This window comes from Mchenga conophoros, linkage group LG5 (assembly GCF_057382185.1).
Source record: "Mchenga conophoros isolate Kocher_MC1m ecotype Shallow Benthic linkage group LG5, M_conophoros_male_GT1.1, whole genome shotgun sequence".
In the NCBI taxonomy this organism is placed as follows: domain Eukaryota; kingdom Metazoa; phylum Chordata; class Actinopteri; order Cichliformes; family Cichlidae; genus Mchenga; species Mchenga conophoros.
In genome coordinates, this window is record NC_140530.1 from 22,426,475 (window position 1) to 22,453,642 (window position 27,168).

General features: G+C 38.9%; 1 protein-coding gene across 13 annotated transcripts in view; it reads left to right on the forward strand.

The window, feature by feature from the left end:
• Nucleotides 1-27,168, forward strand: part of atp2b2 (ATPase plasma membrane Ca2+ transporting 2) — a 132,254-nt gene that overhangs the window by 99,298 nt on the left and 5,788 nt on the right. For 10 of the 13 annotated variants that reach the window (XM_085274265.1, XM_085274267.1, XM_085274262.1 and 7 more), the window contains 12 exons: nucleotides 1,622-1,836; nucleotides 2,250-2,492; nucleotides 14,972-15,213; nucleotides 16,442-16,676; nucleotides 20,093-20,272; nucleotides 20,422-20,509; nucleotides 20,645-20,751; nucleotides 21,572-21,763; nucleotides 22,004-22,217; nucleotides 22,320-22,531; nucleotides 22,665-22,772; nucleotides 22,878-23,060. In XM_085274265.1, coding sequence (XP_085130391.1) covers nucleotides 1,622-1,836; nucleotides 2,250-2,492; nucleotides 14,972-15,213; nucleotides 16,442-16,676; nucleotides 20,093-20,272; nucleotides 20,422-20,509; nucleotides 20,645-20,751; nucleotides 21,572-21,763; nucleotides 22,004-22,217; nucleotides 22,320-22,531; nucleotides 22,665-22,772; nucleotides 22,878-23,060 — 2,219 coding nt within the window. Of the gene's footprint in view, nucleotides 1-1,621; nucleotides 1,837-2,249; nucleotides 2,493-14,971; nucleotides 15,214-16,441; nucleotides 16,677-20,092; nucleotides 20,273-20,421; nucleotides 20,510-20,644; nucleotides 20,752-21,571; nucleotides 21,764-22,003; nucleotides 22,218-22,319; nucleotides 22,532-22,664; nucleotides 22,773-22,877; nucleotides 23,061-25,210; nucleotides 25,401-25,712; nucleotides 25,763-27,168 lie in introns of all 13 variants that reach the window. The other 3 variants (XM_085274270.1, XM_085274273.1, XM_085274274.1) reach the window with 2 other exon arrangements.

The window sequence follows — 27,168 nt, forward strand, 5'->3', positions numbered from 1 at the left end:
TATGCATGGAGATATACAGTTCTCAGGAATACAGTTTTACCAGCTATGATACCATCAATGTTTCTGACAGCATACATTTTCCACTTCAGTAAGCTTTTCAGCACATGCCTATTAAAAGGGGCTCGTTTTGATAAAGATATATTAGATGTATCAGTCATGAAAATATTATGTCAGCCCAAGCAGGCAATGAGGACAAACGGTGTACCAAATGGAGTCATCCAACTGTTTTTATTTATTTCATTAAATGTTTATGCTGACAAACAGGGCATACCACGCCTCAGTATGATTCCCAGTATTGACCAATCATAAGTAAATGTTCTTTTAGGAATGGGGGAATTAAAGAACCAGTAGCCAAGGCTAGGCTGGAGGGCTGAAGGGCTGAAGGGATCCACAACACTTAAAAAATGTTCTCAACCCTCATAAATATGAAGCAATAAGTTTGAGTAAAATGCAACTGAAATATATAAAGTTAAAGGTTTATTTATTCGTATAACTGTCATTATGGAAAATTCCATTTTCATTAAGGGAAATATGTTTGGTATAACATCAGTGTTTACCAGTCAAGTTAATTTATTTTGACCAGATTTGACCAAATTAAAATTATTGTTTTACATTTTACTCATGTAACTAAATTGCATGGAGATTTTTCATGCAATCAAATTACTTAAAGTCAGCATTTTCAGCATAAATATTTCTGAGTGTAAGCAGCATGAAATGCTGTAATTGCAATATAGACTTTTTTTTTAAAACTGTGACTCAGCTGAGTTAGTGTACCAGAATAAAAAAAAAGTTTATTAAAGTTGGAAAAATTACAACTCCTACAACATAATTACGTTCCCCTCCCATAGGTGCATGAATGAAATCCATCTCCATTATTCAGTTAGGTTTAAGTTACAGCTTTTTCCTACCCTAGCTTTTTTGTTTTTTGAACATTTATCATCTTGCAGTTCCTGCATTCAGGTAATTCATCTTAACCAGCATATTTATCATTTCAGTTTTTTTCAGCAGCAGGCAGTTTAAAGTAATAAAAATGTCATAGATTTTGGAACCACCCTTTTAGTTCCTGGCAATAACAGCTTGTCAGATCTGGCAATAAGGTGCTTTGGCTGTCAAACCTGTGTTTCACTATGTGTTTGCCACACAGAGTTTAGCTTAACAGTGATTACTGAGTGAAAATTGAGCACTGGAAAAGGGAGGGTAGCTTGCTCACCTAGCTAGACCTCACTGATCAGTCAGAGTTTTCCTGACACTGATACACATTAATATAACATATATTATTCCTTTGATAAATTATTTTATCTATGAATTTAGTCAACTCAGATTTTAGGCAACTCACAGCAACAACACACTGAGTTAAGTCCCGTGTGTGGCCATTCTCTGTGGAGTCATCATAAAGCGCTTGGCACTAGGAAGGACTTGAGCTGCTCACCACATGCCGCACTGATGGATCGAGTAAGCAAACTGAGTAACCGGATTTGTCCACAGTCATCAGTAAAGTGTAGAAAAGCGATTCTCTGCTTAGACTCCTGTATCAAACTGTTCCCCTCTATAGTTTTGTTTGATTACATGCCTCACTTTGCCATTCCTTTCCTCAGCTAATACTCGCCGTACTTTTCACCAGGTTTGCTCATGTCAGCCATTACAGTCATCATCCTGGTCCTATACTTTGCCATTGACAACTTTGTGATGCAGAAGCACCCTTGGATGCCTGAGTGCACTCCTATCTACATCCAGTACTTTGTCAAGTTCTTCATCATTGGTGTAACTGTTTTGGTGGTGGCTGTCCCAGAGGGACTGCCGCTGGCTGTCACCATCTCCTTGGCTTATTCTGTTAAGGTAAGGTAACTTTTAAGCATTGTAAGACTCCATGGTCTCACATTTGTCATTAATAGATTTGTTATGTAGTTAGATATTGTTGTTTTTCTTTGTCTTTGCATATGCAAATGTGTGCACCTTTCACAGAGATGAGACTTGCATGCATACTTGAGGATTCAGGGCAATTAATTCTCCCAGATGTGTTAATGTGCTTATTTTATTCACAGCGGCAAATATGTAAATAATTCAATTAAGTCTGACTGTGCAAAGAATTACATTTTTTTTGAATGACATGAATCAAATTAAAATGTTATATGTACCGACATGTACGGTGGCCATTTTTGCCACTGAAAGTTAAGCAGTGTGAGGCTCGGGATAGGCACTTTATTGAAAAAAAATACTTTAAAATGGACCACATTGTTTTCTACCAACAGAAAATGATGAAAGACAACAACCTGGTGCGTCACTTGGATGCATGTGAAACAATGGGCAACGCTACAGCCATCTGTTCTGACAAGACAGGCACGCTAACCACCAACCGCATGACAGCTGTGCAGTTATACGTTGGTGATGTACATTACAAAGAGATACCAGATCCTGGAGTCCTGCCACCCAAGTCATTGGATTTACTTGTCAATTCCATCTCAATTAACAGCGCCTATACCACAAAGATACTGGTAAGTCTTAGAGAACACAGTTAATGTATAAGTATAAAGTTAAGTGAATATTTGAATAACTTATCTGTCACTTTTATATACCAATTCATGCTTGATGCTCTCCGTGAACCAATATTTGGGCTATTGTACTGTACTACACTCAGAGAAGATAAACCTATATTATCCTGGGTTAGCTTCTTAGATTTCAGCTTACTCTGTGTAAACAGTGACACCATATGATGGGAGCAACCATGAAACAGCGAGACAGCTCTGCAGTGCTTTCTTTTTGGCTAAGCAGGCAGGCAGTGTCCTTGGCTGCTGCTTTAGATTCATTAGGCATTCACTCAACTTGTCACCTTGAGAACGGTTGTGTAATTTTGTCTTATCTGATATTCAGAGCATAGCAGACTGTAATTGAATCCAATCTGTCTAAGTGCTGGAGATGTTCTCCTGTCTATAGTGAATGCAGCAAGGAGACATTTTCTCTAAGCCAATTAGACCTGCATTCAATAAGAAATACATAGATATATGGAGAAACACACTCATGCTGTTTCGTATTCTAATCACAGAAAATGTGACTAGTCTGCATGGAAATCTTGTCCAGGACACAGGTCTGAAACATTATTTGCATGATAAAGCGCTTGGTTAAACAATCTAAAAGCAATGATTGCCAAGATTAGCATGTCTTCAGCCTGTTGGAACAACATGCCTGAGTAATCCATTTCCTGGCATGTAGACTCACCTGCACACAGACACACACACACACACACACACACACACACACACACACACACACACACACTGTTTGTGCCGATCTATTTGTCACCATCCTTGTAAACTCCTGTAGAGTCTATTCATTGATGGTTGACCAACTGACAAATGCCCTTATGGAACAGTGAGCTGAGCAATTAGGACATCTATGAACGAAGAATCCAACAGATTTCACTTCCTACCTTTCAAGGCACAAATACTGTGCTTTCACTTTCGGAGACATTGTAAGTGCAGGGACATGGGTCCTGAATGGAAATCTATGAGAGAATTTTGCAACATTAAAGCTAGTGTTTGTCCTTCCCCTGCTACCCAAAGAACCGATCAAAAACTGAACCAGTAAACATATGTGGCAGTCATGTTTTTGATCACGTGAACACACAATGGAGTTTCATTATTAAATTAAAGATGAAGGTAGGTGTACTAATGGGAGTTATAGCATTTGTTCAAGTGATTAAGCACAGATGCTGCCTGGCTGTACTAAGGATTTACTCAATAATGAGCCTTTAATGCTGTGAAACTTTAGGTATAAACCTTAGAGGGGGGGAAAATGTTTTTAAAAACTTATTTTAGAGTATAGTTTCTACATGTGCATTTTTCTGTCTCTTAGAGCGTTGATAATAAATGGTTATCTCTCTTACAATTTATTTAGATAGCTCTAAAAAACTGCGTAGATCTTCTGCAAAGATAGCTTTGAGTGCAAAACATGCTACCAGAATGATTTTGGTTGGTCACCTGTGTCTACTATCATTTCAACTTTTCATTTTTTTTATTTGTAAAATTTACTGATAGACAGTAGATTGAATTCAGTCATTTTTGCCATACAATTACCCTTCTTATCATAATGCCAAGTAGTACAGAGATCTGCTTGTGTCCCTTTAATACTAGTTTACAGTATTGAACTATATTGCCAAAAGTATTCACTCATCCATCCAAGTTGTTGAATTCAGGTGATACAATCACTTCCATGGTCACAGGTGTATAAAACCAATCACCTGGCCATGCAGACTGCTTCTACAAAGTGAAGGAATGGGTCGCTCTCAGTATATCAGTGAATTCCAGCATGTTACTGTGATGGGATGCCACCTGAGCTACAAGTCTAGGCATTAAATTTCCTCGCTACTAAATAGTCAGCTGTTAGTGGTATTATAACAAAGTGGAGGAGATTGGGAATGACAGTGACCCAACCATGAAGTGGTAGACCATGTAAAATGGATCAGTGGATGGTCACCAACTTTCTGCAGAGTCAGTCACTACAAACCTTCAAACCTCATGTAGCCTTCAGATTAGCTCAAGAACATTGCGTAGAGAGCTTTATGGAATGTGTTTCCATGGCGAGAAGCTGCATCCAAGCCTCACATCATCAAGCCCAATGCAAAGGGTCTGGTGGGATTGGTTCTCTGGAGTGACGAATCAAGTTTCTCTGTCTGGTAATACTACAGATGTGTCTGGGTTTGGCAGTTGCCAGAAGAGCAGTACTTGTCTGACGGCATTGTTCCAAGTATAAAGTTTGGTGGAGAGGGGATTATGGTGTGGGGATGTTTTTCAGGAGATGGGGTCGACCCCTTAGTTCCAGAGATCATCTTAAAGTTTCAGCATACCAAGATATTTTGGACAATTTCATCCTCCAACTTATTATTGGGAACAGTTTGAGGAAGGTCCCTTCCTGTTTCAACACCAGTGCACAAAGCAAGGTCCATAAAGACATAGAGGAGCAAGTTTGGCCAGCGCAAAGTCTTGACCTCAACCCCATAAAGCACCTTTGGGATTTGAGACAGCGAGCCAGGCCTTCTTATCCAACATCACTGTCTGACCTCACAAATGCTCTTCTGGAAAAATGATCAAAAATTCCCATAAATGCACTCTGAAACCTTGTGGAAATCCTTCCCAGAAGAGTTGAAGTTGTTATAGCAGCAAAGGGTGGGCCAACATTATATTAAATCCTACAGAGTAAGAATGAGATGTCACTCGTGTGCAAATGGCAAATGAATATTTCTTTTTTGTCACAGCCACAGGCTGCATTTCAATCTGCACTCAGTATATAAATGGTCCTTTGATTTGCTCAGTAAGTATTACATTTCCACATTAACTCCACTTCTCAAATACCAAATAATGATACTGCATTTGACCAGGACCCAAACCTGTGTTGTAATTAAGACCACTTAAGCGTAATCTAAGCAGGCTTGAGACTGAGTTAGACTGAATCAAAATCAGGTCATTTCCAATTTTAAGCACTGTAAAGTTTTTGACATTGTTAACTGTTTGTTTGTGTGTGTGTTTTTTTATAATCACTGTCAAATGTAATGGAGCTTTAGTTTTAGAAAAACTTTCAATTACATAGGAACAGGACATTCTTGTGGTTCCAGTTTAATACTGTGTGTTCTGAACAGATTACGGTTTGTTTTCTTTCAGCACAAACTGATGAGGTAAATTAGTCCAAACCTGTCAATATTTGCTAGAATTGTGATTACCACTCTGAAAAAAAACCCATGATTAATTAAAAGCCCTCACATGAGAGGATTGCATATTTTCTCATAGCTTTGCATATAACTACAATTTAGGATGAGTATACTTGATACATTGTGGAAGATGCACTAGTGGGTCATGCAAATTACAGTACAGTAAATGGGCAAGAAAGGCCAAAGCAGGCAGACCAGACAAAAAACAAACAAACTTAAGAGGAGACTGAGACCTCAATCCTGTCACAGTAACTAAGAGGGGGGGAAAACAGCAAGTCTTCAAATGCAGGTGAATATTTCTTGTCACATACAGTAGTAAACAATGAGAGTGAGGTTGACTTAGTTTCCTTTTCCCACAGCATATTTCTACTAAGATGTACCACAGTTACAAGATGTTATCCCTTAGAAAAATCTGGAGAAATGCTTTGCAGCATTAGATCAGGCTATTGTACTTCTATAGCTGCTTAGCTCAATGGAATTAAGCACTGGCAGAGCACAGCTTATACACTGGGGATTAAGCAGTACATTTACTTCTTTCCAGATCTTTTCATTCGCAAGACGTGACCTCACGCATTGAAAGACAAATTAAACTTAATGATACTAACTTACATACCTTTAAGTTCGTAACTTGCCAGCTTGTGTAAATACAGGATCGTCTGTCTGCCTACAACTTACTGTAGCTAAGACTACATTTATACATCTATATCTTTATGTAGACTTAGATAAATGCACGGTATATAAATGTACAATTATAGTACAGAATATAACATATAAATAGTATAAAAATAACATATGTTGTGTTATTTGAGAATGAATAAAAGGAAAGATAAAGTATGGTGTGAAGTACAATGTAATTAAGGAATGAAGTGAATTCACAAAGCAAGATACAGCAGGAAGCTTTTCTGAGGAATATTTAGTCCATCCTTCTTTGCCTCCCCCAGCCGCCCCCACTCCCTCAGCACCACTCCAGGCCTGCAGTATGCTGGCTGGTGTGTTCTTATATAAGAGGCCAATCCTGTGGGAAGCCAGGATAGCTATGGAAGTCTTTGATGGCCACCACACAAAGGCAAAGAGGCAGGCTTTGATACTCATATCAGTCCCCCTATTGCCTCTCTGGCGTCATAATACAGCCACTGGTATAGCTCTGGTTCATCTGTCAGCACATACAGATTGCTGTATAAAGTGGAAAAGCCTCTTACTCAAGGGAGGAAGTTCGTACGCACTTACACAATGAAACCCTGCACATGGACAGTCGCACATGCTCATTGATCTGGCTTGCATTCATGTTTTCAAAGTATTCATTAATGCATACTGTAAATACATCTTGGTTGCCTTGGATGTCTCTTGCGGGCAATGACATCAATACACAAACGTCATTTCCAAGAACATGCATCATCCCTAATGGCAATACCTGCAAAGGACTGGAATTTTCTTTTTGTCCTTTACCTTTTGTTCTTTTAGTTTTTCATTAGGTGTTTGAAATATTAACATAGTCTGTAATGTACAGGAAGGCTGTGTGTAGACACTTGTGAAGGGGCATACATATATATGACACACACATCTGTCATTTCAGGGATAGTGACATTGTAGGAGGTATTGAGATCACAGGTGTTTATTCGCGCAGCACAGTGGTGAGTGTTTAGCATGGTTGTGTGAGTGTCCTGGGAGCTCAGTTTCATGTAGCTTCAACCACCTGCTCAGGTCATTATTCCGGTCAGGGACAAGAGAGGTAGATAATGCTCCCGTACAAACAAAAAGAGGACAGAAATAAAACTCTGAAGTATATGTTGGAGAACAAATGTCACGTAAAAGGGTTGGCAATGTTCCTATAAATTTATTCAACAGAATGTGTCTGCTGATTTGTAGATTTTAGAAAAATAATATTCAGTTTATGTCTACTTGTCGCTCTACAACAAACAGTTTGTAATTAAAATGAACTTTCTTCTTCTTGTTCTCTAGTAAGTGGTGATATCTTGATATAATTAGCTGTTGCTCACAGTACTTGTGTCATCTGGACATTGCATGCTTGCATGCTTGTTTGCGCAAAAGGAAGGGAGAGTATTTTGGATGTCTTTAGCTTGAAGCACCCAGCCTCTTATGTTTGGAATATTTTGGGAAACTGAGAAGACAGATACACAGCACAGCTCTTCTCTTCTCTTCTCTTCTCTTCTCTTCTCTTCTCTTCTCTTCTCTTCTCTTCTCTTCTCTTCTCTTCTCTTCTCTTCTCTTCTCTTCTCTTCTCTTCTCTTCTCTTCTCTTCTCAGCATTTACTTGACAGTGCTGCTGAGATGACAGTGACGGGATTTGTCATCACATTAGAATGACAGTGTTTTGATGTTTCACGGGCATGGCACTGTATTTCTATGTCACTTTACATAATATATTTAATTTTAGTTTTTAGGAGAGCAGCATCAATTGAATACTTAGAAGAGTCAAACGTAAGGCAAATTGCAGTAAAACCAATGATATTTTATCAAGTTGCATCAATTTGTATAGTAATTGTTGTATAATATATAGCAGTAACAACAACAACATAGCACGGTTTACTTGCCAAAAAGACGGCCAGATATCCCGTGTGAATCATGAATATTTTTTTGTATTTGTTACAGCATGTTGACAAAGAATTTTGCCAGTGATTCGACTGAAACAATCTAATTAATAAACTGCCAATCACTCATCAAAGCCAATGCCCGGGGTAATACAAGAGTCCATATTTGGAATGTTATCAGTCTGAGAAACACATGATTGAAACACATGATTGCATGTGCATCAACAGAAATCAAACTATGTCAAGGCAAATTTCAGGGCACAATTACCTGTTAATATTCAATTCAATTTTATTTATATAGCACCAAATCGCAACAGCCATCACCTCAAGGCACTTCATATTGTAAGGTAAAGACCCTGTGGCTACAATGTAGCTTGCCATCGCCAGTGTGTGAATGTGTGTGTGAATGTGTGTGTGAATGGGTGAATGACTGAATGTAGTGTAAAGCGCTTTGGGGTCCTTAGGGACTAGAAAAGCGCTATACAAATGCAGACCATTTACAATAATGCAGAGAAAACCCAAACAATCAGATGTTCCCCAATGAGCAAGTACTTGGCGACAGTGGGAAGGAAAACTCCCTTTTAACAGGAAGAAACTGTTAAGAACCAGGTTTAGGGAGGGGCAGCCATCTGCGACAACTGGTTCTGGGTAAGGGGAGGAAGAGAGGACAAAAGAGACTGTGGAAGAAGGCACACTGTTCATTATTATTATTATTAGTTGTAGTAGTATCGGTTTTATTAGTATTGGTGGTGGGTGTAGGGTCAGTAGTAAAGTATATTTACTAGATGCTGATTCTGTGTATTATGACTGCCTTGTGCTTTTGCAGTAGTCAGAAATCTGCAGTAGAGAGGCAAGTAAAGAATATAATGAGACGGAGAAACGAATATGGAGAGAGGGGGATTCAATATGTAGAGAAGAGGCAGTGAAATGCAAAGTAAGGATACATGCAAATCAGGATGGAAAAAGAAAGGGAAACACAAGAGAAAAGACACTCGCGTGACAAGTGTCCTCATCATGCCCTGGAAGACTGTGTTACTGCCCCCCCAGCACTCCTCCAGGCCTTAGCCCAGTTGGCTGTTAGAGTCATGCAGCGAGCAAGGATATCATCTACTCCTACATGCAAAGAGAAAAGAAAAAAAGAAAAGAGAAAAAAGAAGGCGTGGGCTGAGGAGGTGGAGCACCTTGTAAGAGACTGGGACAGCATAAAATGAGAACAGAAAGTCATCCAAAACAACAAAGCAGGATAGGACTAGAGTGTGAATAAAAAATGGGGGGTCGGTGAAATAAAGGCGGTGTAACTAAAGTAGGAAAAGATTGCAGAGAGAGCATGATAAGGGAGTTGGAAGGAGCAGGAGGGCTGGATTAAGGAGAGCCCCAGGTGGAAAAGGAAGTAAAGTTGCCAGCACTCCCTCTGGCATATGTCCTTGCCTGCAGGAACACCCAAGGACTAGGGAGAGGGCAGCTGGTCGTTAGCCATGTCCAGGCCAGGGTGTGCCAACAGTTGTCTCGTCATGCCAACACTGGGCATCCCATGCCAGAAAGCGTCCTTGTTCGTAGAAACCGACGTCAAGCTAAACCTCTGCGGAATCTCTGAGAATACAAGGCAGCGGTGTTTGTGGCTGTCTTCTGTTTATTATCTGTTTACTCACTGCTTTTCCTGCTGTCTTGTTTTGTTATTGAGGTAGCTGTAAATTCCTTTTATTCTCCGCAGTACTCTTCTGCTGGAACAGGAGTTGTGCCAGTAGCTAAGCTGAAGTTGAAATAGCTGTCATTTAAATTAACAAACATGGTTAAGTATTTACTGCTCTAATATACTGTATTTGGATTGATGGATGGATGGGTGGATGGACTATGAAGGCAGCCATTACACAACATTTAAATGGAGTAGTGACTGTTTTCTGTATGATTTAGTTGATCTAAAAGTTACCATTTATTTTTTATACACTGTGCGTTTCTCATTTTGGTCATTTTGTTCAGTCATTTTCATTTTAGAGGTTTAACTTGATTTGGTCTTCTGGCTGGGAGCCTATTCTACCAAACACTTAGCAGACAGGGCAGATGAGGCCATTTGTTCCATCTCCTCATTTGCCAATGACAGGCAGTGTCTTCCTGATGTAATCATTGGTCATTAGAAAAAGGCATTAATTCTGTTATTTACCATAAACTCTGTATAAAGTATTTATGCTCTTGTCTGTGTCTGTGAGACATACAGCTAGATAAAAACCAGATATGTCAAATTACTAGGTGAGGATGGGCCAGTCTTCTGATTGGGTTTTAATGATTAATGAGATTTTAGACGACTTTTTCAGCTGGGTCCACTGGCTCTCAACAGCTGCAAGGATAAGTAAAAAAAAATGCCTCAGCCTGAATTAATCAATATCCAATATTCGATAGTCAAGAAGGTCAGAAATATTGAGCTCAAAATATGAGCCTCTAAAGCAAATATTGATAGCAGATACAGTGCTTAACAAATTTATTAGGACCCCTGCCATAAAAACGAGACAACACAAATGTTTTAAAAATCTGTCAAAAACTGAAAATGACTGAATTCACATTTTTTATACCCAAATTTGAGCTGGCACAAGAAGTCAGAAATTAATTCAACCATTAAAACAAATTTTTATATGCAAGTAAATGACTGTAATTTGGCATCTTAATCAAACAATAATAATGTGTTTTTGTGTGTTGATTAAAAGGCTTGCACGTGCTGGTGGGTTAACCGTTACAGAAACAAAAAAATTGATTTTGGTAATCATTTTAGTACCAATTCTGATAGCGGCAGTGGCATAAATTTTTTAAAAGCATTTGATGTGATAAAGGTAAATTCTAGTCAGTTGTTTAGCCTAAAATCACAAATTTACCTTAAATTATTTCAAAACCTGCAAATCAACCTCTTTATTTAGACTTCTGTTTAGATAAGGAAATCCATTAACATATCCAATTCAGGGTTGTGGTTGGGCTGCAGCCTGCCCAGGTCACATTTACACCAATTTCAAATCACCAGTTAATCTAACATGCATATCCTTGGATTGTGGGAGAAAACAGAGTATCCTGAGTCAGACCCCAGTTGGTGGATTGAAACTCAGGACCTTCTTGCTGGGAGTCACCGGTGCTATTTCGCAGCACCACCATGCTGTTTCACATAAGGAAGAACTGGTGAAACGAGGAAAGTGCCCTCCTAGTATTTTCACTCCACATACTTTTCTCTTCTTAGGCCTTTTGTGCATCATTAACCTTAAAAAGGATATCAAAGCAGTTAATCAGAATTCTATCAAAGCCTCGTTAGCATGTGGACAGCTTTAAATGGAGTGCATCGTCAACGTTATTAACTATAGTGCCAACACAGAATCTTTATGAACACGCTGTGACAAGGACCAAGTGAAGAAAACAGTAATAAAGGCAAATACAAATCGTCAAAATGCCAAGCTGTCCTTTGAAATCTAATCCCGGCTGCAGGCTTGTTTAACGCAGAACAGCCTGCAGTCAATCTATTTTGGAGCAAATAGCTCAAGCTGAAGGTGTCTGCTGATCAAGCAACCAAGGTAGAAGCATTATTTTCAATGCGGTTGCTACATGCTGCTGTGTGTGTGTGCGTGTAAGAAGACAGTGTACCCGACAAGCTGTTCTGTAGCAGTGAGTGTAGGTGTCAAACATACTGTAGGTACTATATAGCAAAAATTCCGGGGAGACTAGCTGTCAGCTCAGTGCCAGCTAATAGGGATCCAAAATGAACTGTATTCCCAGATATGATTAACTGTGTTTTTCAACATGTATACAGCCAATATAATTTATTACCACAAAATTATTATTTACCTTTACTTTTTTTCTTAGTCAATTGAAACAGCGAAATAAAGTAAAATTTAAAAAATGAGTTGCAACTACTATGATAATCTATTTGTCTGACTTCTTTCTAGAAAATCAGTGATACAGTAAATAGTCATTTTTCATTATTTCCTAACATTATCTGAGCACACTATTTTTTTAAGAGTGAAGGTTAACAGCTTTTTAATTTAGTTTTATGTTTTTATATTTTAGTCAAATGTAAATAGGGTTGAGAGGATGTGCAGATTTGAAGAGGCGTGTTATGAATAATAACAGCAGGGATCGCTCCTGAGATGTGTCTGAACATATGAGTCTCTGTAAGATACATGCTTTTGTTTCATTGCGATTGGATTGCTGCGGTGCACTATACACAAGTCTTACCAAAACCTCCCTAGAACGGTTGTTCAGTATGTTGCTGACAGACTTCTGATAAAATCCTCAGAGTTTCCACGTGTGACTCAAATTTTGACGCAGCTGCACTGGCTTCCGGTTTATTTCAGAGTGCAGTTTAAGATTCTTTTACTGACATGGAGAGCTTTTCATGGACAGGCACCAGGTTACACCAGAGGGCGTCTGCACTCATATGTCCCTGGCAGGTCCCTGAGGTTCTGTGACTTTGGACTGGAATGCTCTTCCTTTGTTTTTTCATGCGTTGTTTGGCCCTTTACTTACTAAGATATTGACTATAGTGAGATTTATCCTGTCATAGTGACAGGTAGTTTCTGTACATGCGTTATTTCTTCCTAAATAGAAAAAAGCTCTGGAAATGTTAATGAATGGGGGCTGGGAAAAGATGAAGAAGGAAACGCAGAAGGATTTGAGGATATGTGTGACATGAAATGAGGGAAAATCATGAAAGAGGAATGGAGCCAAGGAGTAAGAATCCCCAAGTGGTCGAGAGTGCACCCTCTCTTTTCCCAAGTCTCTTCGTGTTCTTCTTGTTCTTTTGCCCAATGTTACCATGGCAACGCTGGGCCTTTGACAAGCTGACCACATGCACAAACATTCGCACTCTTGCTTGTAGCGTGAGTGTGTACATGGTGGCACACATGTACTGTAGCCACCTGCACAGATACTGTATCACACACAAACTTACACACACACAACTGGCAATAGTAATGACTCCTAATGGCTGCTAATAAACCCAAAACACTGGATGCACACCTAAAACACAGAGTACTTATGAGCCTATCACAACACATTTCCAACCATACTTGCATATGTTAGGTAGAAAATGATATTACGTGCTATGTCTATCCACTGACATGTTCACTGAACCAGAGCAATACATGGTTCCAAGTATACAATTACAGATTTCACAGGGTTGAGCTGTGTGCCTGAAATAAGACGATCTAAACCTGATTCCATCTATCTCATCTTCTGCCCTCCCACACAAAGTGACCCTTTCACCTGCTAGCTGGTTAATTATCACCAGCAGCTATTTCAAGCATTACACTGGTCGCACTGAGCTGAAGGAGAGAGAATCTCATTCAGTGAATAGATCACATGAGTGTATGAAATATATTACACTGAAAACTTACTCTCTGTGGCAGGATTATTTTCATTTACCCTATGAGGAAACGCAAACTAAGAACATTTAAAAGTCGAAGTGTTGGATTAGGTAGAAACAATATGTGTAACAATGTTGTAAAATTATCTTAAGTTGCAGTTAAGTGAATAACAATTACAGATAGATAAAAAAAAAAAAAGTAAAGCCATATGTACAGTCATGGAAAAAAAAAGAGGGTAAATTCTCTGACGTCATGGAGTTCTGTGAAAAACTGAGTACATCCCATGACTCAGTACCTTCAACTTGTATTGACATTTGCAGACATTTGTTTGTGCACAGCTCTCTTAAGGTATCACTGCCGTCATTCTGTCGTCATTGTCCTCTTTTATGACTCACTTTCAGTCAGGCTTTAGCTGTCTGGAAAATGGCCTTATAATTGACTAGAAACCTTTCATGATTCATTCAGGGGCTACAAAGTGTGCAGGTCTGGTGGCTGCAAAACACCAAATCATCAGCCCGCCACCACCATGCTTGACAGCTTGTATCATATATTTATGGTGATATGCTGTGTTTGGATTTCTCCAAAAGTGGCACTGTGCATTATGGCCACATATCTTCATGTTGGGCTCATCTGTCCAAAGTATATTGTTCCAGAAGTCGTGTGATTTGTTCAGATGCAATTGCGTCTAGGTTCTTTTTGGAAAAAAAAGACCTTCCAAACCTGGAAGATCTTCCAAAACAAGTCATAATTCACTTCAGTCTTTTTTTTAATTGTATTGTTATGAACTTCAGCATTAAGATGTAGCTTTTGGGTTTTTTTTTTGCAGCATTGCATGGTCTCATCTTGGATCTGATCCCCTACCCCAAATCTTTCTCATTGTAAAATAATGGAGTAAAAATTGTTTGGAAATAGGCTTGTAGTCTTTCCCAGATTAATGTTTAATCCAGATTCTTCTTGCTAAGGAAGAATAAATCTGTGCTTCTTAAAGATCATTGCAGATGTGTTTAACACGCACCTCAATGCTCCAGACAACTTTTAAATCAAGTGCAGTTAATTAAGAGCATTTGATCAGCAGCACCTGGTGGCTGCTGCTTGTTGACTTCCTCTTAGTTCCTATGGAAGCAGTAAGTGTGTATTTAGTTATTCACATCACTGATTCTTTATTTTGGCTTAGTTTTTGTTAAGTAGTGAAAGGTGTAACATGTCATGTTTTGTTGTTCATCTGCGGTTGCATTTATCTAATTGTAAAACTTGCTAAAGACCAGTTTATTTTTTATTATTTCCTGATGCGTAAAACCTTAGGTCTTCTTTTTTAGCATGCCTACTTAATATTAGACTAAAAATATAACTGAACACATTTAAATCTTTTTTTTCCTGTCCCTCATTTTACAGCCCCCAGATAAGGAAGGCGGTCTGCCGAAGCAGGTGGGCAACAAGACAGAGTGTGGCCTGCTGGGACTAGTTTTGGACCTGAAGCGGGATTACCAGCCAATAAGAAACCAGATCCCAGAGGAGAAGCTTTACAAAGTCTATACCTTCAACTCTGTCAGGAAGTCGATGAGCACTGTCATAAAGCTGCCTGACGGTAGCTTCCGGATGTACAGCAAGGGAGCCTCTGAGATTGTACTCAAAAAGTGAGTCTGGTTTAATGGTTTAAAATAACCTGGAAGTTGCAGTTATATAATTTAATAAGGTGCTCTGCAGATTTACACTACATTCAGTGTAAGTTTCTAGCAGTATGTCTTACAATCATGTCATTTTGCAGGGCGTTACAGTAACATTACAGTGAGTGGTTTTGAGAAAAACCTGAGATGCAGAAGGAGAAATGTGAAATTCTATTTGCAGCATTGCATGGTCTCATCTTGGATCTGATCCCCCACCCCAAATCTTTCTCATTGTAAAATAATGGAGTAAAAATTGTTTGGAAATAGGCTTGTAGTCTTTCCCAGATTAATGTTTAATCCAGATTCTTCTTGCTAAGGAAGAATAAATCTGTGCTTCTTAAAGATCATTGCAGATGTGTTTAACACGCACCTCAATGCTCCAGACGACTTTTTAATCAAGTGCGGTTAATTAAGAGTATTTGATCAGCATTAACATTAAAGTCATAAAATGACTTTAATGTTAATGTTAAATAAAAAGACTTTTTATTTTATGACTTTTTAAATAAAAAGTCATAGAATTACTTGAATTCAATAGTATTTTTTATGTTTCTACATTATAGGTGTTACAGTTAATATAAACAGAGATTCAATAATACAATGTATGAAAGGTTAAATTCACATTTTTGTCAAGCTGACAGGTCCTAAAAGGACGTTTGCATTAATTATGGTTCAGTTGCTTTTCCGTAAATGATGTACAGCATTTGTATTTGGCTGTATGCCAGTACACCTGTTTGTTTTCAGTTTGTCTGTTGATATATTTAACTTGTTTAGCAAATCAGTTTAGTCTTGATCAAATGTAATTATCTTTTGGCTATAGTACTTTAGTTATTTAGGAAATGTGTTAGCTGTTTTTTAAAAATCTTTTAGAGGAAATTGTTTGTCCTCCATTTGAGCTCTCTACAGTGTGTACCCCAATGCACTTTCTTTTTTTTAAATATTGTGGTATCCTGCCACAAAAGGCATATTAGTCCCTATGTCTTTTCTTTTGCACAGCATTGCAGTTCTCAGTGCATCCTTTTTTGATTCACCAGTATTCATTTAAGCAAAGCAGTAATGCCAGGCTGAGAGATTTGACTATATATTTTGTTCTTTTTTAAATGCTGGCTCATTTCCAAGCACTAAAAACACAGACAATACCAATGTTACAGTATATAATTTAAAATGACCCTCTCAACCTACGCCACACCCTTGTTTGCAGATGCAGCCATATCCAAAACGAGGTGGGTGAGCCAAGGGTTTTCCGTCCACGAGACAAGGATGAGATGGTGAAGAAAGTGATTGAGCCCATGGCGTGTGATGGCTTGAGGACCATCTGTGTGGCGTATCGTGACTTTTCCAGCAATCCTGAGCCCAACTGGGATGATGAGAACAACATCCTGAATGACCTCACAGCCATCTGTGTTGTCGGAATAGAGGATCCCGTCAGGCCAGAGGTAGGAGAGATATTTTAGTAATGGACTGAGAGGAGGGGGATGTCGAACAAATGGTTTATAATACCAGCTTTCAGCAGCTGTGTCATAACCAGTGGTATGTCCTCGCTGTTACTTTGAAGCAGTGTCTCTTTACATAAAGGTTTATTGTATAGATGAGGATCAAAGTATTAATTTGAATTTTAAACACCAAATCAATTCTCAGATGAGACCAGCTTATTTCTTCTGATCACTTTTGTAAAATCATCCGTTGAAACAAAAAGAAATGTTCAATGCAATAAGTGATTCATCATAAAGCAATTTCTTCAGGGGTACAGTTTTTAATGATAAATTTCACATGAAGGAATAGAGTGTATTATAATTGGAAGAAAGAGGTATCTGTGTACAGTAGGAAAGCTGACCTCGCTTCACAGCTCCAGTGCAGGGAGAAGGAAGCAGGAAAATTAACTGACTACTGGATTATTCAACTGCTTCCTTTCATCTTGTTTCCATCCTCCTGCTCTTTCTAGAACAGCATTGCTCATTCAGCCCCAACCCAACATGTTTTCTCCTCTCCACCTCTGTCTGTGGTGATGTTCCTCTTTTTGATGATTCCTTTTCCTTTCGCATTTTCTGCAACTCTCTTTCTGTCATTGTGATGTCTCTATCTTTCTCTCCAAAGCTGAGCTATATTAACTGAGAATCCCCTCTTGTATTGCAATATTATGGAAGGTTTTTTGCAATTTGGGGAAAATTATAGTGTTCAGATGAATAAATACAAAAGAAATCAAATATTTAATGCTGAACATACTGTACAGTAAAATGAATATGTAGTGTGGCCACATTTACATAGTGTTTTTATGTTGTTACTGTCCACTCAAAGTGTTTTAACTAGAAGTCATATTCTGAGCATATACTAGCAAAACCCTGCTCTTATTCTTTTTTTCAAAATTATATCAATATATAAGCTGTCAATATAGTGTCATAAACATCAAACAAATGTACACATAACATAGTTACAATTATGTTGTTGGTTTTGAGATCAGCTGCTACACACATATAATTTGTAAGAATTTGAATGTTATAAAATAATTCCTGAAAATTATTAGTATTCCCTAAACACAAATTCAATAAAGCTATTGAATAATAGAAATTGATAACCCTGCCACCTTAGACAGTTTGTTATACTTTCATCCAGATTGATCGATGTGTCTAGGAGGAGTTAGGGAAAAGACACGAATACAAAACCTGGAGTTATTATAGACTTATTATTGTAGAGGTTATCCACTGCATCCATCCCATAAACTGTTTTACATCCATGGCCAGTTTAGACTTACGCGTTAACCTGATGTGCACGTCTTTGAACTGTGGGTGGAAGCCAGAGTACTTAATGGAAACCCATGGACGCACAAGGAAAATAAGCAAGCTCTGCACAGGAGGGTCTCAGTTTGAAGCAGGAACCTTCTTCCTAACCACACCACCACTATGCCACCCATATATACTGTGTTAACATAGCCCTTCGCAGTGATGCATAGCCTCAAAGTTTGCAGATTACTCTCTCTACTCAACCCTAGAGGTCACTCGGTATCTGTCATTTTCAATAACCCAGTTGAGAAGCAGTGCACAGAAACTGCTACAATCCAGTAAAGACTTTCCAGGCTCTTTGCTAAAACTGGTTAATACTGGAAATTAGATGACATTCCATTATTTTAAAAGGGTCAAACAGACTAGTAAACATGGTTTTGGTTTGTTTATTAGTCTCTAATTTCTTCCTCTGTAATGCAATGTTTGTTTAATAAGTGGATGCTCTCTGAGAACGGCCCCAGAGAGACGAGAGAGAATAGTGGAGGGAATGAGAGACTGAGAAATGTTCAAAATCAGATTTCTGTCAGAAGGATGACAGAAGGCAGGAGGATGATGGGTAGGAATGGTAGAGAGAAATGGTAGAAAATGAGAGTGTAACCAGATCCATATAAGAGGCACGAGGTGCTTGTTTCCCAGTCTCACCTACTAGACTCCTACTTTCTTCCTCTGATGGACCAGATTGTATTTTTAATAAACCTCCAGTCTTTTCTTCACCTCCTAGTTTCAAGTGAGCAGTCATCTTGAGCAGTACGAGTCCAAGAGAAATGAAAGGTTTAACTAAATACCAGGGATGACAGACGAGCCAAACAGGAACCTGATATCTTGATAACAATGAGTCAATATCTGGATAATATAGAGCATGAGCTTGTTTAACTTATAAAAATCACATTACTACATATTACTTTTTTCTTTTTTTTTTCTGTTTACATTTGAAGAATATTTAACTTCGTTGACCTCTTCAGTGTATTAACTGGTATACGTATTAGTTGGCTATTTTATTTTGTGTAATTGATGAAATGACAGGCTGATATAGGTTAAAGATGGTTTTGTTGTGACTGAAGCAAATATTGTTCTTCTTCAAATATCGAATTAAATGAAATAATTTCACTTCTTTGACTGTTGTAGGTTTTCATATTTAGGATAATCATTTTTGCATGTAGCAGCTGCTGTGCAAAAGTTATGTAGTTCTAAGTAGGCGAAAAAATCCTATCTGTTTTTATTTTAACCTCCAGCTTATTAAAGACCTGCACTCCTCCGCTGTATAGCCATACTTTGTAAAAACAAACTTCTCTATGCTTGCATGCATAAGCAGTTCGATTCGGCAGTTTAATGCATGATGCAAGCGCACATTTCAATGATGGATCCATGTTTTATGTTTTTTATGTGTGAAGGCAGAAAGAATTACTTGCCTGCATGTATGTGTAAACTGATGCAAGTTGTTATTATGGTACGTGAGCACAATTGTTTATGTGTGGGTTTGGAGAGCAGAGCTCGCCCACACTGACCTTTGCAAGGAGAAATATGTGTTTCTGAATTACTACTCTTTTGCAAGATGCTTCAACTATAGATCCATATCCATACATGAGTAGTCATAATTAATTTATTGCAATACTATCTGGAGAACTTAATAATAATGGGGCTTTGATTTACTTGCTTGCATGTGTTTGTGTTTTGTGAATAACTGCAAGATTGTTTTTTCATTTATAAATACTACTCAAATACTGAAGCTCTGAAAACTGTGCATGTGCCACCAGATGGCAAATGGAATTTAAAATTCCCTCAGGAGTTGGTGGAGAACAAAACCAGAGAAAACCAGAGAAAAAGTGAAAATCTTAATTTAATTCATCCAGTGGTCAGAAATGCAGCTCCTTCTACTACTGGGTATATCAGAAGGCTTCCTTGAAATAAAAGGTTTGCCAGACCTCCGCACAGTAAAAGCTGGCTGCATTATGCTCAGTCTTAGTATTAATTGGTTAAATTTGGTTAGTGCAGCTTTAAATAATAGGTGAAATATGCTTTCCTTTTTACATATTTCTGTTGTACTGAATGATTGTGCATGTGTCTCCCTATTTTAGGTCCCTGATGCCATTCAGAAGTGCCAGCGTGCAGGCATCACAGTGCGTATGGTGACAGGAGACAATATAAACACAGCCCGAGCCATAGCCATCAAGTGTGGTATCATCCACCCAGGAGAGGACTTCCTGTGCATCGATGGCAAAGAGTTCAACAGGAGGATCCGCAATGAGAAAGGAGAGGTACAGCAAATACTGTCAGTGTGAGAGGAGGTAAAAAGTGAGCCACTCATGGAAGAGAGTTGCAGAGGTTAAGGGAAAATAAGCAAAAGTGTTGCTCTTGTTCCTCTCTTTCAATTTGTGTTTGTGTGTGTCTATGTGTGTGTGTGCAGGTGGAACAGGAGCGTATCGATAAAGTTTGGCCTAAACTCCGAGTACTGGCTAGATCATCCCCAACCGACAAACACACACTCGTCAAAGGTGAATTGGTTGCACACTTTTTGCTCTGACTTAGACAGAGATCATTACTGTTGCCTTTCCTTGTTTCTTGAGTCTCTGTGCTTTATGTGTATATGCACTTCTTCCTATGCTGCTTTGTTTATCTCTTTATTGCAGGCATTATTGACAGCACTATGGCAGACCAGAGGCAGGTGGTGGCTGTGACTGGAGATGGGACCAATGATGGGCCTGCTCTAAAGAAAGCTGACGTTGGATTTGCCATGGTAAGCAGCCCTTCTTTCCTGTTTTGTTTGGCTGTTTGTTCATGCCTTATCTTGCATTCTTGTGAGACTGATCTCAGTCAACATCTGCAGATGTCTTTTTCACCTCTGCAGTGTTTAAGAATTCTTCTCAGGCGCTCTCACTCTGGCTGCGTGGATAAGGAGCTCCCCCTAGTGGATTTCATTATTAACGCAGTTATTCTGCAGAAGCTTGTTCAGCTTGTTAAAAACGTTATAGCAAAAACCATATATATATTTTAATAGGTCTTATGTAACATGAGTTGCAGCTCTCCTTCTACACTGTGGTCCTGTAAGATACTGTAAAAAAGTATTTCAGCTTCTGTGCTTAAGCAGGAAATCTGATTGAAGGAGATTGGTTTGGGCTCAGATTTCAACCTAATCACGCACATTAATTCATTTAATGAGACATGTTTAAAAAGATGTCCGCATAAGTATTCACTCCACACTTTCACTAATAAGGGCATCCTTGTCCAAATCCAGCCACTGCCTAGAAGGTGCTGCTCGTGCTTCTCCTTCAAAATATAACATAATACAGAAAGAGAGTCCCTCCTACAGTCTGCGCTTTACCTGATTACATGCACACTGACTCCTTAGGTAGCTGGTATTATTATTAAACACAACAGTGACTCATCTACAGGGTCCAGCATTGTCCAGTTGACTGCAGAGTTGATTATATGCTTCAACGTTATTTTTAACGTGGTAGGCTGAGGAATACTGCAGTGTGATGAAGTTAGAAGGAGAGCAGCTGTGAAATAGAAAACTCCAGTTTCTTTCTCACTGCAGCTTGTCATCATTCTTCCAGGGTATTGCTGGTACAGATGTGGCCAAGGAAGCATCAGATATCATTCTCACCGACGACAACTTCAGCAGCATCGTGAAAGCAGTTATGTGGGGCCGAAATGTCTACGACAGCATCTCCAAGTTTCTTCAGTTCCAGCTTACTGTCAATGTTGTAGCTGTCATTGTGGCTTTCACTGGTGCCTGCATCACACAGGTCAGAAGGATGAAAAAGACTGCAAAGTAATACCAGCCCGCTATCATGGTCATTTTTAACACAGTTGATGGTGATGAAATGGAATTTCATCCAAGTTGGTTTACTGTTGCCTAATCAGTAATTCGAAAGATGATAAGTGCTTACAACTTCAAGAAATACACTTATGTTTCATGCCTGGTTATATTGTAGTTCTATTATTCTATTCTGTTATTGATACATGTTACTGTCACCTTTCTTTAGGACTCTCCTTTGAAAGCAGTGCAGATGTTGTGGGTGAACCTTATCATGGATACTTTTGCATCCCTGGCTCTGGCGACAGAGCCTCCCACGGAGTCTCTGCTTAAGAGGAAGCCATACGGTCGCAATAAGCCTCTCATCTCCAGCACTATGACAAAGAACATCTTAGGACATGGAGTCTATCAGCTCATTATCATCTTCACACTGCTCTTTGTTGGTACGCACGGTTATTTTGCTCTGTTATACCGATATAGGATATTACAGATTTAAAGACTATGGCATAAATCTGACTCCCTGACTCTCTTTCTTTTCCTTCCAGGTGAGCAGATCTTTGACATCGACAGTGGCCGCAATGCTCCTCTCCACTCTCCACCCTCTGAGCACTACACCATCATCTTTAACACCTTTGTCATGATGCAGCTGTTTAATGAGATAAATGCCCGCAAAATCCACGGAGAGAGGAATGTTTTTGACGGTATCTTCAGGAACCCCATTTTCTGCTCGATTGTTTTTGGCACGTTTGCTGTGCAGGTAAGTGGATGCATTAATTCCTGAAATTACTTGTTTTTCTCAGTTATTTTTAATTTTAATTATTAATTATTATATTTTTTTCAGATAAGTAATGGTAATTTTCAGTTTTCTGTGTACTTTATACTTTGCATAGATCGTGATTGTGCAGTTTGGAGGGAAGCCATTCAGCTGTCAACCTCTAGACTTGGAAAAGTGGATGTGGTGTGTTTTCCTCGGGCTGGGGGAGCTTGTGTGGGGACAGGTAATAGGCAAAGTTTCCCCTTTCTAAGTCTTTTGGTCAATTTTCCTGTCTGTGCATCTCTACAGTAAGTACATCACTTAGTGCTTTTACTTCTCTGCGGGTTAGGTGATAGCCACCATACCCAATAGCAGACTGCGCTTCCTGCGGCGGGCAGGGCAGTTAACTCAGAAAGATGAGCTGCCAGAGGAGGATGTTAATGAAGAAAATGAGGAGATCGACCACGCAGAGAGGGAGCTGAGGAGAGGACAGATCCTCTGGTTCAGAGGACTCAACCGCATTCAGACTCAGGTGAGGGCAAGTAACAGAGACAGTTCAATCCCAGTTAATATATGGATACAGCATGTGGACTTTATGGTTACTTGTTTAAAAATCAGTTTAAGATTCCCTTTAATTTTACACAATAATATGCTGAGTTCCATAATAATAATATAATAATTTTGTCCAGTTATATAATAAAAACACTAAAAGGTAAATATGTCACCCCTAATATTTACTAAAAAGCTTCTCTTTTACTGTTTGTCTGTGTTTCTCAGAAGATCTGTTTTGTGTAGGTCTCTCCACCTCAGGCATTGCCCATGAGGAAGTGATAGACTGTATTTTATATGTTGGTCATGTTAGTCAGTCACAGTTTTAAAGTCCTTTTATCTCAAGATGAATTACTCAGGAGCATAAAGATGCCATTTTGCCTCGCTGGACTGCTTAGATCACCGCCATGGACCTGTGGAAGCTCCAAGAGTTAAATACAAGTATATAGCCACTGAACTGTTTTCACATTTGTGAGCTCTGCAGACCGGTATCACTGTGATATTGCAGACAGTCCGGCTTGTGTGCTGGATCTGGTTTCGTCTCACTGATGTGTTATTGATGGGCCTGGGTGTAGTACTGTGGACAGATGCTGCCTAACATCCGCAAGAGCAAGTTAAAAAACTACAGCCAGAACAGTATCTGTGCTGTACGCAAATGACAGTGTTTAGTGTTAAAGTATAGAATCCTTATTAATAAGCTGGTTATGATCAAATTAAAATGAGTCATTGTGGTCAGCTGTGGTCAGAAGTTTACATACAGTCATCATGGGCATGAATGTCATGGTACTTTGGAGCTTTTAATGATTGCTTTGAACTGTTCTTTTTCCAGGGTTGAATGATTGTACAGCGAATGTCTGTAATGACTTTAAGAAACGATAACTGGGTGCAAAAGTTTGAATTTATTTTGTATTTTCTCTGATCCATATCTAAGCTCAAATATATATGTACACTTTAATAAAGTCTGCTTAAGGTTCTACAATGCCTTTTAAATTGACTTTAAGGCTTAATAACTTCTCATTAGTGATCATGACTGATCAGTCACACTCACATTCAGAACAATATGAAAGACCAAGGAACTCACTGAGGATCCAAGAAGGACAACTGTAGATTTCTATCTCAGTACAAGTTAATTGCACATATGTACAATTTGCCAAGGTCTGGAATAAGAGCCAAACTTTCATCATCAGATGAGAGGAGGTTGGTTGAAGTGGTAAATTCTGCATAATCATTCTACCCTGCAAAAAGAACAGGTCAAATAAATCATTTAAAGCCCCAATTTACCATGACATTGACACCCATGATGAGTACATATAAACTTCTAATCACAACTGTATATGCATTGGTCAGGAATTTAAACAAAAGAAAGAAAAACGAAACCCAATTTGAACTAAATCTTAACTTTCTTTTTCAGTGAAGATGTCACAAAACAACATGCACTGCATGATGTGAATGGCTGCATCTGTGAATTTAATTTGTTTACATCAGATAGTAAGTCAAAGGGTGGGATCACCCAAATTAAAGGAAAACAAAGCTTTTGGCAATCTTCCTCTTATGCTATCTGGCCATGCAGAAAGTTGTAATTTCCCAAGGTTTTGTAATATCATATTTTAGGTACTGAATACAAGTTTGTTCTGTGGTGCTAATAACGTAGAACAATAATGCAAACAACATCAGTGTTACTCTGGGTAAAAAAGAAACACTATCAGAACGAACATGAAATGTTTGCTTTGTAGAAAGTTCTTCTACTGTAGACTGCTCACGCTTACTTCTCTTAAATTTTACACGAAAATGATTTGTGTTTCTTTTCCAGAGATAAATATTAGCTCCTGAATTTTAATAAAATGTTTTTAATGTTGCTCTGTATCAGCATCACGCAACAAATCTGAAGGGAACCCAGAGTATTTGCATGGCCACCATTATAGCTCACATGTAATTTGGGTGAACCAGCTCTTTAGATCAGATTCAGTGTTTTTGCTGTGGGGACACCACACCCTGACTTTTAGCTGCCCTCCATCATGTCATGACTGAGATACTCCCTCTACCACCAGTCACCCTACCAATCAACCTGTGTTACCATTTGGTCTGTGTCACTCTGAGCAGCCATTTGTCCTCTCCTGTCCCGCTCTCCTACAGATTGAAGTAGTCAACACCTTCAAGAGTGGCACCTCCTTTCAGGGGGCAGGGGCTCTGAGACGCCAATCATCCACCACCAGCCAGACCCAGGATGTAACCAATGTTTCTAGTCCTAGTCACGTGTCCTTGTCCAATGCCCTTTCCTCTCCTACAAGCACTACTGCTGCTACTGCTCCTCCCACTACTGGCCGTGAGTCAGAACTCTGTCAGTCTGCTTCTCCACTCTCTTTGCTTCAGGGGTGCCATCCTGTCATGAGCAGAAAGTTATTTTTTGTAGTTTATTGATTTATTTGTTTTTAATTTACAACAACAGTCTCCATCTTGAGGTTGGCATTTCTGAAGTTTTTTTTTTTTGTCTTTCGTTCTTGCTATTTGCGTTTTCATTTTCTCTATTTCTTCTGTCTTTTTCTTGTTCACGCTGGATTTCAAATTCATCTTGATATCTCGTCCCATGGTTGGGTGTACTGTCTTCTCATTGGTGAATGTGTGTTTGTTTCCTCAGAGTGCTAGGAGCGCAGGACTAAGGGTGATACCCACGGCGTGACATTTCAGGTTGTGAGTTTGTCTCCCTCTGCTCATCTTCCATCCATCATCCCCTCATCCAAACCTCACATTTTTATGTCTTTATAGACATTAATGTGAACTAATTCCAATCAAATCACCAAGTCACTGGGTGAACATTCAAGTATAAGTTGCAGTGTTAACTTTGTTTTTGTTTGTTTTTTTTACCTGGGAGTGTGACGCTGTTGTGGCAAATCACATTGGCTTGGCATAAAACAAATTTTACCTCCTACATGTCCTTTGAGCTGAATCACCAGCAGTGACAAGAAAATATTCAGGTAGCAGCGGTATATTTGGCTTAAAATATTTTCACATTTGACTGCCACATTGCAAACTTTGAGGCGAGTGTGTATTTTAGTCAAAAGCGTCTGTGTTATTTAATGATTTGCCCACCTTCATCTTTCTGTCTCTCTCACTCTCTTTTGCACACATGGACACACATATCCTCACTGACAACAACCTGTTATTGAAAATCAAATTAAATCCCATGTGAAGGTTGTGCGAACTGGAATCGGGGCCAGGGTACTCACTATAAGGCAGTAGTGTACCAATAATTCATCCCGTCTTGTTGCTTCATACTGTTGGTGTAGTTGACTGTCACGTTACCATAGTTACAGACATAGATCCTCTGCAGCAAAGTAAAATCAGCCCCCACCCTTTTTTGACACCCCATCAGTGTTACTTGTCAGACATCCTGTCACATGCAATCATCCAGACAGGCTTCTGTTTATTATTAATTTTCATTTCTCTCCTTACACCTACTCCACCACAGTTACTGCAGCACTACCAGAATGTTTGCCATATAATATGCACTATTCTCAAAGCTTTATAAATCTAATATCTTAAAATTAGAAGGAATATTGTAGTCTTAAGGTTTGTGGCAGAGTTTAAATTTCAAATACACTACATGGACAAAAGTATTGGGCCACATTTCGTAATTACTGAATTCGATTGTTTTCACCATAAAGTTACAGAACAAGGTTGTTGTTCTTTTGGGGCCCCAGACAAAAATTCACAGAAGGACCCGCCAACAGCATTTACTGCCACTTTGTTTTAAATAATTTGACTCCACCGCCACAAACAATAGTCCGATAAAATGACAGTAAAACATTACTTATGGCAGAAACCATGTTTATTTTGACAACAATGCCCAAGACTAAGTTAAAAACTGTTAATACTGTAGCTAGCTTCTGTGTTGCTTTAACATGCTAGCTATGCAAACAGGCCCATTGCCAGTGTCCTAACTATGCTGCTCTGCTAGCTAAGTTAGCTAATGTTAAACATCTAAGTAAAGAGAAGAAATAACTTCATGTTAGTGGAAGCTTCATGATTTTGACTGTCTCTCCCCTACATTTAAGGCTAGACTAGTAGCATTTACTGTAGCTAGTGAGCAATAT